The sequence below is a fragment of the Toxorhynchites rutilus genome, chromosome 3, assembly GCF_029784135.1.
Source record: "Toxorhynchites rutilus septentrionalis strain SRP chromosome 3, ASM2978413v1, whole genome shotgun sequence".
NCBI classification, from domain to species: domain Eukaryota; kingdom Metazoa; phylum Arthropoda; class Insecta; order Diptera; family Culicidae; genus Toxorhynchites; species Toxorhynchites rutilus.
The window spans coordinates 269329158-269340280 of NC_073746.1; the positions used below are offsets into that span (position 1 = coordinate 269329158).

The 11123-nt window shown below is 43.3% G+C and overlaps 2 protein-coding genes across 3 annotated transcripts in view; both read left to right on the forward strand.

The window, feature by feature from the left end:
• Positions 1 to 11123, forward strand: part of LOC129775195 (mucin-2) — a 159948-nt gene that overhangs the window by 46457 nt on the left and 102368 nt on the right. The window lies entirely within an intron of this gene.
• On the forward strand, positions 2593 to 6083 carry LOC129774221 (uncharacterized protein K02A2.6-like). Its single transcript, XM_055777929.1, has 3 exons — positions 2593 to 2839; positions 3062 to 4788; positions 4830 to 6083. The coding sequence occupies exons 1-3, from the start codon at positions 2593 to 2595 to the stop codon at positions 6081 to 6083; spliced, it is 3228 nt and encodes a 1075-aa protein (XP_055633904.1).

An 11123-nucleotide genomic window follows, 5' to 3' on the forward strand; every position in this document is an offset into this window, starting at 1 on the left:
TATTCAATATAAAAAATTGTTATGGAGTACCGAAATCGATTGACGCAAACATTTCATCAATCCATCATGGAATGACTGAGCAATAAGCGTTTGAAATTGGACAATTTTCACGATGTGATCGATTTTCGATTTTCAATTTGTACCCCAATATGTTCCCGAAAGACGTAATCCTACGTCAAAATTGCACTGCGGTGGCGTTAAACGTTCTATCTATATAGATGGTATTTGAGTGACCTATTTTCTCGTAAATGCTCCAGTCTCCTTCCAACGAATTTTTTGTCTTTTGCTAACAGATTTCAATATCTGTTTCTATGAATATTATGTCGACTGCTTGAAACTGACAACTTTCTTCTACGTGTATGGGCTACGTGATCCTGGCTGGATAATGTTTATAATCGAATTTCATCATCATTCATTCAAATTCATACAAAATTGATAATTTTATTAATATAAAAGTGAAACTATATATCTTTTTCATAACTTTTGAAAGTATAGTAGGCAACGCTGCTTTTTTCGTTTTTGCTCTACCCACGCACTATACGAGGTTTTTGATACCAGTCAGTGTATTGATATTATCATTTTAATAATGCTTATCAAGATTAAATATGAAAATATGAAAACCAACGAACTTAACCAGTTATGCTTAAAGGTCCTCGCGTTAGCATAAGTAAATAGCGTGCAGTTTGGGAGGAATTCTAAACAAAATTTTAGTTCACTTTGTCTCCGAGCTCAATTTTGTGGAAAAAAACATACAGAAAAACACACGCCTTGAATGTACTCTGGAGTGGCAAGCTCTAGAATACGCATAACCATAATGCAAGCCGGAAGATTTTTTTGACAAAAAATCCCCCGGCCAGAATCCGAACCACGCTAACGACGCTAACGCTAACCACTCGGCCATGGGAGCACCGAATAAAAACGGGTTTATATCAACAAAATTCACAAATTAGTCAGTGTTTCTGAAATCTAGCTCACCTGTAGTACAGTAGAATCCGTTCATTATGACTCCGCTTATATTCAGCTACCGCCTATTATTACTCAATTATACAACGAAGTTTGTTTTTCATATAAACTTCTTTGTAAAAACGTCAAATAAACGGCGAACTTTTTTTACAAAAACGGTTTTTTTACAAAAAGCTGTGCATGACGTCCGCTTATTGTGACCTCTCTTCTATGTCACTATAAACGGATTCCACTGTATATGTGAAACCACGTTAAACTCATACATCGATACATGCATACGTGATATATGAGAGAGAGAAATGAATTCATTTCGGGGGGGAACCACTTCAATATGCATTGTAGTCCATTTGACGGGATAGCAACTAAACGCCCGAATGACTGTTGAGTCATGTTGACGGAGAAACTGCTGGAAGAAGCCAAAACTCATTTCCTATTGTATACGAAGGCGAATTTCTTCATAGTCCGCTGACTATCCTCAGTTGAATAGGACATTTATAATAATTTATTTGAATTGTTCGAAGAAATTTATAACATCTGTAGTTAAAACAATAGTCATTCATTAAAAAAATGCGTGTTAAGCATATTAAACAATTAAAATCCGAAACGACTGGACGCCCAAAGAAAACGCAGTGGCGAGATATACTGTGATCGGAGATGAAGGTAAGCCTCATCGGCTCGGACGGAGAAACTTGGGCCCATCGGTCCCGAGGTCCTGAGCCTCAAACCGTGGTTCAAAAGTCTGGAGTTGAGTCGGGACTTTATTTGTAGCTTCTCTCGGCTCATGTCCCATCACTTTCGTTAGATGCGCTACTCTTCTTCTTACTAATCTTGCCGGCAACAATATCTGTGTTTGTGGCCAGAATTACCACGACATCGAGCACGTTATTTGGTCGTGCGAGGTGTCGCACTCTCTTCGGGTCTGAGGAAGGCAACCCAATGTGCCGATGAGAGGAGATGTGTTGGCTTGGTTAGACCTTGATTACATGTCCCAAATATATGTTTTCCTTAAAGCCATCTGTAGGGGACAACCCTATTTTGCCGCGCTCGGATACGTTATTCATCCGACGCAGCTCAGACCGCAGGGCTCGCGTGCGACAGCATGACTGTCACTGAGCGATGCTGGAGATGCGCATATATGTGTTTTTAATGTGGTTGTCACTTGTTGTTGTTTACATTGTTATTGTTGTGGAGAGTCATTGTTTATCGTCCATAGTGAAATGTATCGTTTAGTCATGTCGTGAATAAAGTTTGTTTTTATTTATTGTACCGTGCGCGTTTCATTAACCCTGTCGTGATATTGTCCCAGTGCAAGTCCAGGGTCTCGCGGTACAAAAGTGGCGACGAGTAATCGCGAGTGTGTGTTGTTTTTCACCGTCGGAAAAACACACTGAACATTTCGCTCTCCGCGCGTAAAGGCTGATTTAGACGATGCCAGTCAGCGCTCTAGTTGAAGTATCCAGTGAACAGAGAACAGACACTCTGTTCAAGTTACTTGTACCAGTGTCGAACAAGTAATTGGCCTCTAACTTGAACAGAGTGTCTGTTCTCTATTCACTGGATACTTCAACTAGAGCGCTGACTGGCATCGTCTAAATCAGCCTTAAGAAAAGAAAGTGGAGTGAAAGTGCGATGGCGAGCAACGACGACGGGCAGAATAGTGTTGACCCCACGGGTGTGATAAACAATCAACGGCAACAAAACCAACCGATTATCCCCGTGCCGGCGGTCCACTATCAGCAGCAGTTTATTCCCGTCTCTGCCGCCCAGCAACAGCAGTACGCGCCTTTCCCGCCCCACCAACCGCAAGCACAGGTCGGTAGCGATGTGTTCGTGCAAATTTTGCAAATGATGCAGCAGCAGCACTACGTTCGGGACTGTAGATACAAGAGCCACAAGTGTTACGAATGAGGCCAGTTCGGGCATCGTGAGGGGTACTGTGCCAGTGCCAAACCCCGAAAAACTGGAAGGAGGTGCAGGAAGCAACCAGTGTCCGCCAAGGTGGTGGTCGTCGATGTGTGCAGTGTGCAGCAACGACGCAGATATGTCTCCGTGGGCTTTTTTGGAACAAAAATTCGCCTGCAACTCGACACCGCCTCAGACATCACCGTCATTAGCAGGGTGATTTGGCGGAGCATTGGCAGTCCTGCGTTATCGTCAGCAACGGTGAAGGCGAAGACGGCATCTGGCAGCATACTATCGCTCGATGGGGAGTTCGAGTGCGACGTCACCATCGGAAGCAGTACACGACGTGAGCTCATCCGTGTAACCGAGAAGCAGCTGCAGTTACTCGGATCCGATTTGGTCGACAGTTTCAATTTTTGGGCCGTCCCTATGGACACCTTCTGCTGCCACGTGTCTGGAACGCCAGTGTCGATAGGTGCACTCAAGTCGTCTTTTCCAGAGGTCTTCAGCGAGAAGCTCGGCTTGTGCACCAGAACAAAAGTGAAGTTGGAGTTGAAAGAAAACGTTCGACCCGTCTTCTGTCCGAAGCGTCCGGTAGCTTACGCTATGTATGATACCGTTGATCGCGAGTTCGACTGGTTAGAGAAATTGGACATCATCACCCCGGTCGATTATTCGGAGTGGGCCGCTCCGATCGTCGTAGTCCGCAAGTCCAATGGCTCCATCAGGATTTGCGGAGACTACTCAACGGGTCTGAGTAGTCTCCGCAGCTCGGCAGCTCTCCAATCACAGCAGTATCCACTTCCACTTCCGGATGACATCTTCGCCAAGCTGGCTAAGTGTAAGATCTTCAGCCAGATAGATTTGTCCGACGCCTTCTTACAGGTGGAAGTTGACGAGCAGTACCGTGGTTTGCTGACGATCAATACGCATCGTGGTCTCTACCTCTACAACCGCCTGCCGCCGGATTTGAAGATCGCGCCTGGCGCATTTCAGCAGCTCATCGATACAATGTTAGCCGAACTGAAGGGCACTTCTGGCTACCTCGATGACGTCATCGTCGGCGGAGAAACTGAAGAGGAGCACGACCTCAATCTACGGGGTGTCCTGAAGCGAATCCAAGATTTCGGATTCACGATTCGTGTTGGCAAGTGTTCGTTTCGCAAGCAGCAAATCCGATACTTGGGGCACATCGTCGACAGTCGCGGGTTGCGACCAGATCCGTCGAAAATCGAGGCGATCACCAAGCTGCCGCCTCCAGGCGATGTATCCGGTGTTCGATCGTTTTTGGGGGCCATCAACTACTACGGCAAGTTCGTCCCCAAAATGCGCATGCTACGCTACCCGCTCGACAATCTTCTCAAGGTGGAGACGAAGTTCAGCTGGAGTCCGGAGTGCCAGAAAGCGTTCGACCGGTTCAAGCAGATTCTCTCGTCGGATCTTCTCCTCACACACTACGATCCGAAGCGGGAAATCATCGTTTCTGCTGACGCTTCATCCGTTGGACTTGGGGCTACCATTAGCCATAGGTTCCCAGATGGAACCATCAAGGTGGTCCAACATGCATCCAGGGCGCTCACGAAGGCAGAACAGGGCTACAGTCAGCCCGATCGCGAAGTTCTGGCCATCATCTTCGCCGTCACGAAGTTCCACAAAATGCTCTTCGGACGGCACTTCCGTTTGCAAACCGATCATCGCCCGCTGCTTCGTATCTTCGGCTCTAAGAAGGGAATTCCAGTGTACACTGCGAACCGCCTGCAACGCTTCGCCCTCAACTTGCTGCTCTACGACTTTGAGATCGAGTACGTGTCCACTGAGAAGTTCGGCAACGCAGACCTGCTCTCCCGATTGATCGACCAGCACATCAAGCCTGAAGAGGACTACGTCATCGCGAGTCTCAATCTGGAAGAGGATATTAGGTCAGTAGTAACTAATACGGTTAAAGTGTTGCCTCTCAATTTCAGAGTCGTTGCGCAAAGCACCCAAGCAGATCCGCTGCTCCGTCAAGTCCACCGCTACGTTCAGAACGGCTGGCCCCAGTCAATACTCTATGGGTCAGAACTTCGCCGGTTCCAATCAAGGCAGGAATCGCTCTCTGTGGTGGATGGGTGTATTTTGTTTGCCGAACGACTCGTCATCCCGTCGTTGCATCGGAAACGGTGCCTCGAACAGCTGCACCGTGCCCATCCGGGCATGCAGCGAATAAAGCCATCGCTAGGAGCTACGTGTACTGGCCTACGTTGGATGCCGACATCGTCAGCTTCGTCAAGGCATGCCAGCAGTGTGCGTCTGTAGCTCGATCACCTCTTCACTCTTCACCGGTGCCGTGGCCCAAATCGACCGCTCCGTGGCAACGCGTCCACGTCGACTTCGCCGGTCCAATCGAAGGCGACTACTACCTGCTCGCTATCGATTCGTTCTCTAAGTGGCCCGAGATCATCCGAACGACCCGCATCACCTCTGCTGCGACCATCAGCATCTTGCGTGGGTTGTTCGCGCGGCTGGGTATGCCCGTAACCTTGGTCAGTGACAACGGTACCCAGTTTACCAGCGCCGAATTCGCCGATTTCTGCGCTTCCAATAGTATCGAGCACCTCACGACAGCACCGTTTCATCCACAATCAAATGGCCAGGCGGAACGATTTGTGGATACCTTCAAGCGAGCCGTCAAGAAAATCCAAGAGGGGAGAGGATCCATTGAAGAAGCACTGGATGTCTTCTTGCTGACGTACCGAAGCACGCCCAGTCGTGCTCTGCCGGATCAGAAGTCGCCATCTGAGATCATGTCGATCATGTCGATCAGAAGTCGACATCTGAGATCATGTTTGGTCGCAAAATCCGAACGTGTCTCGAGCTTCTGCGTCCACCATCGGTACGTGTCCCAGTGCCAACCGACGATGACCGCAAGCAACCGAGGTCCTTCAACCGAAACGAGACCGTGTACGCCAAACTACATAGTCGTACCGGTTGGAAGTGGGCTCCTGGTGTCGTCGTCGAGAGGATCGGAGACGTTATGTACAACGTGTGGGTCGAAGATCGCCGAATGCTACGCTCGCATATCAACCAACTTCGGAGTCGCCTTGCTGCTGGCGCGAGACCGACACTGTACATGCCACCTTAAACCAACATTCGCTGCCGCTGGACATTTTGCTGGATGCCTGGGATCTCCCAAGCCAATCACCAGGTCCATCTTCACCAGAGCCTGTCTCCAGTGCTGAGAGAACCATGGTAGGTTCCGGGCCGACTCTTGTAACGTCTACGCCACGTCATGAGGTCTCGGCGTTCGTCCCGTCATCAGCATCGTCATCATCAACAACAACAACGCCAACATCGACAGAGTTCGAGTCCGCTGTCGAAGTAGAACTAGCTGTAGACATCCCTAGGCGCTCTTCACGACTACGAAGACCGTCAGTAAGGTTTGATCCGTACCACTTCTATTAAGAGGGGAGATGTTGTGGGCAACCCTATTTTGCCGCGCTCGGATACGTTATTCATCCGACGCAGCTCAGACCGCAGGGCTCGCGTGCGACAGCATGACTGTCACTGAGCGATGCTGGAGATTCGCATATATGTGTTTTTAATGTGGTTGTCACTTGTTGTTGTTTACATTGTTATTGTTGTGGAGAGTCATTGTTTATCGTCCATAGTGAAATGTATCGTTTAGTCATGTCGTGAATAAAGTTTGTTTTTATTTATTGTACCGTGTGCGTTTCATTAACCCTGTCGTGATATTGTCCCAGTGCAAGTCCAGGGTCCCGCGGTACAAAACCATCGATCTTCGTGCGTGATTGCCTTTATATCCTTACTAGCTGACCCGACAAACTTCGTCCCGCCCAAAATTTATTTTTCGTTATAACATTCACGTTTTCTTACTAAGCGCACGTCCAATAGCAGAACTGTTCATTGATTAATTTTCTAATCTACCTTTTAAAATTACCTTCTACTATTAAATTCCTAGTACTTCTATCAAAACTCGTCATTATTATATCAGACTATTTTCGGACACAATTCTCGTTCAAGATTTTTTCAACCACTTGCAAATAACATGTTTCTTCGTTACATAGAATAAAAGTTTGATACAGAAAATATGATAGAATAAAGACAGCCCTAAATCGGACAATTCCTTTCTCGAGTTTTGCTTTTATCAACACATTCGGAGATCCATTTTTATTTTTATAGTTAATTGGTTCCCTTCCTATGAACAGTAAAATAAGTTGAAATGTAAATAATGTAATATTTTGTTTGTATTGATAAAAATATTGATTGAATGAAATAATTCTCGAATTCAATTAAATTCCACATATTTTCTGTGTAAGTAAAGAATTTGAACAAGCACCATGTGACGTAAGGCATCTTGGTTTCGATGGCTGTGTTAGGGAACATATTTCGGTGGAAGCAAAAGTTCACCCAACTTGCATGTACGAGGGCAGTTCGATAAGTACTTAGTCTACAAAAAAAACAAAATTTTTGGAAAAGTGGTGATTTATTTCTCAATATAGTCTCCTTTTAGCTCGATACTCCGATATTTTCATTTTTTCTAAAATCCGCTCCCATAAACGGTCAAAACAAAACTTCGAGTCCGATTCGGCTAAAATTTTGACAGTAGGCGTTTTCAAGAATGTACTACACGATAGTAATCTCTCTTGCGATACTGACACCATCGGGCGATGCGTCTAAGTACTTATCGAATCGCCCTCGTATTTGCAAAGCGGATTCCCTCAGCTACATTGCTTTTTGAAGTCTGTGTTGGGGGAACAGTAAATCGGGCCAATCAAAACGAGGCAGTTAGGGCGTTTAGATAAGGCTCGACATTTCACAGTTATTCAAATGAAAAATAACATTTTGTTCATTGTGATAAATGCGTATAAATATTTCCTATCAGTTGATGCAGACATCATTCCGATCTATTAAGAAATGTTCGAGTTATAAGTATTTGAAATCTTTCGTTTTTTCCTGCATGTTCTGTGTTTAGGTTTTCATTTCGACCCCATATATGTACTCCGGTTAAACATAGTCTCACATCAATAAACGAATTATAAAAAAAGAAGACACGGCCGAGTTTTTTCGTTGCAAATTAATTTTTTATACTAATGTAATTTTTCTTTTTTTTCCATGCTGAAATACAGATTTAATTACAAAGATAATTATCTTATTATTGTTAACTTTGGTTATCGGGCTGTGGTAAGGTGGAGAGTTTCTGAAAGAGTGGAAATTGGCGTGATGAATTTCATTGCAATAGTTTGAGTTTTCCAAACGAACGAAATTTATCTTTGGGTGTTAAAATGCCACAACAAATCGTGTGCAACCCATATAGGGGAGATGGGGGTAAGACGGACATGTTAAGGAAAACTTCAATTGTATCTTTGGAAACTCATGTTTTCAACAATTTAAAAGCAGTTTCTTACAGTTCAATATACTGGTTTTCGAAATAACTGGCCAACTGTTTTATAAAAATGTGTTTTTTACTGAAATTAAAACAAGCCGAAAAGTACAACATTTTTATCGGTGCAGGTATAATGTACATGTAGGGGGGGGGGGATGTATATGGACAGGTTCATAATATACGAAGCATAGAGGTTTATCGCTCGCGAGAGGAATAATTTCACTCTCTCTCAGTGTGTGTGCGTCCAGTAACTGAAATAGAACAAAAAGAGAAAGCAATATAAAAAAAAATCAATATTCTTCCCTTCACTTTCCATCATGCATTGGATGTGATTATGGATGTGACTGTCCATTTCAACCCCACCAGTGCAATTATTTCAATAATTGAATTTACCACTTACGAATGAATTTACTTTTCCGTACATACCTAATATCGCTTCTCTGTCAACTCACAAACCGAAATATAACCATCAGCGAATTCAATTTTGCAATTAAACCACTTAAAATGTTTAATATCGAAGCCGCAAAAGTTACATCCACACGGGGAATCATGTTCGATTTTCGGTTTTTGTTTGTCTATTCGCCTTTTGATCAGTATTCATTGTCATAGGATGCTTTAAATGTTATAGAATAGCATGTGGAAGGGTTTCCCATCGACAGAAATTTGAAGTTCATAATGCAACTGTACAAACTAACCACCTGTCCATTATCTTACCCGCGGCTTCCCTACGAGTGGATGAATATTGTTGTGTGTCGTTCACTGTATGTGGTGATCTATTGATGATCTATGTTTAACCGTTTGAATGCGGGGGAGCGCGATAATGCTCCACTTGTTGTATGCGAAAAGTGCGGGGAGCGCGATAGCGCTCTTTTTGTTCTATGTTATTATTTTTGACTTAGCACCTCTTAACGTAGGATTTTGTCTTTTGGGGACATTTTTTAAAGAAGACTTCACGCGCTTTGTGCATCAAACCATAATTTTGAATGAAATTGTTTAAATATTATTTTTCATTATTTAAAAAAAAAAATTTAATATAAATAAGGGAGTTTATGTTAGTAAATTTTATAAACCTCACTTTTTATGTGTTTTTGACGTAGGATTACGTCTTTCGGGAACATATTGGGGTACAAATTGAAAATCGAAAATCGAGCACATCGTGAAAATTGTCCAATTGCAAACGCCTATTGCTCAGTCATTTGATGATGGATTGGTGAAATTTTTGCATTAACCGATTTCTGCACTTCATAACAATATTTTATATTGAAGAAAATAATATATGACATGATACTAACTATCGAACAATTCAAAAATCTCAACCCCTATCCTAACGGAAATACCCACTTCTGATTGGTCCAAATTGACGGCACATGCGGCGTTTCCCTAACAGAGACATCAAAACCAAGCTGTCTGCGGGAAATCAGCATTGCAAATATATGCAAGTCGGGGGCATTTTTATATTGCAAGTAAGGTGAGTGATACGATTAATTCTAGCAAATAAAATTTAAATTTGGAACTTTAATGTTTGTTGCTTCGAGAAATTTCACATCAATGACCGATCGTGTATTGTGGAAAATTCAGCACAAGTGTAAGTGTAAAATTATATATTGTCACAGTTGTGTTAAAAATGACTTGATATATGAAAATTTAATTTTCATAAATAAAAGCGTGATGTGATTTCTACATATAGTATTAGGTGTTGTTAGTCCAATTAAAATTCGCATTGGGTTGAATAAACACTCAGAAAGTTTAAAAGTAAAAAATTGTAATAGAAAATTACCTTTTCTATTTCAAATATGTTTTCTCTATATAAAAGTAATATGTTTTTACTGATGAGAAAAATTGATAATTGTGTTCGGTATTGGCAATTATCATACATTGGTGATTTTTTTTCTTTATGTCATCCATACATAACACTGGAGGCATTTCGTCTAAGATCACGGAGGGTGGTTTTCATCATATCTCGTTCCACTTTGGTATCTTTCATCTGATACGCACCATCCAACGACGGTTTACTGTCCTTCATGTAAACACTGGTATAGTGAACAAACAATACCCAACAACCAAACAAAACGACCGTTTTCAGGGCCACCAAATCATTATCAAAGTGTTTAACGATGTAATTCTTTAAACATATCCAAAATCAACAGATAGCCTAACGGAATCCTACGTCAACTATGCGGTCGTGTCTCGGACACAACCCTCCTGTAACTTTTTCCTATTAATACAACTTTTGTGACCTAATCAGTTATCTAAGCTCTTTAGTGTTTTTTTTTAAATAAAGGGTGTGTCACATCAAATTGCATCACGGAAAAAACGCTGTAGAAATTCGCCCAGTAGACCGATTCTTTTGGAAATTTTAGACAGTAAAATAAAAACTATTAAACAACTTTTGGCATTTTCTTTTTATTCATACTTCGAGCTCAAGCCCGTATGCTCGCACCTTCCTCTTTACCCGTTCATAAGGTTCTGTACAACGTCAGGTTCTAGTTTTTTTTGAACAGAAATCCATTTTCTCTTGAAGTCCGCCTCCGGTTTGACAACTTTTGGGTTCTTCCGGAGAGCCTGCTTCATAATCGCCCAATATTTCTCTATTGGGCGAAGCTCCGGCGTGTTGGGCGGGTTCATTTCCTTTGGCACGAAGGTGACCCCGTTGGCTTCGTACCACTCCAACACGTCCTTTGAATAGTGGCACGAAGCGAGATCCGGCCAGAAGATGGTCGGGCCCTCGTGCTGCTTCAATAGTGGTAGTAAGCGCTTCTGTAGGCACTCCTTAAGGTAAAACTGTCCGTTTACCGTGCCGGTCATCACGAAGGGGGCGCTCCGCTTTCCGCAAGAGCAGATCGCTTGCCACACCATGTACTTTTTGGCAAACTTG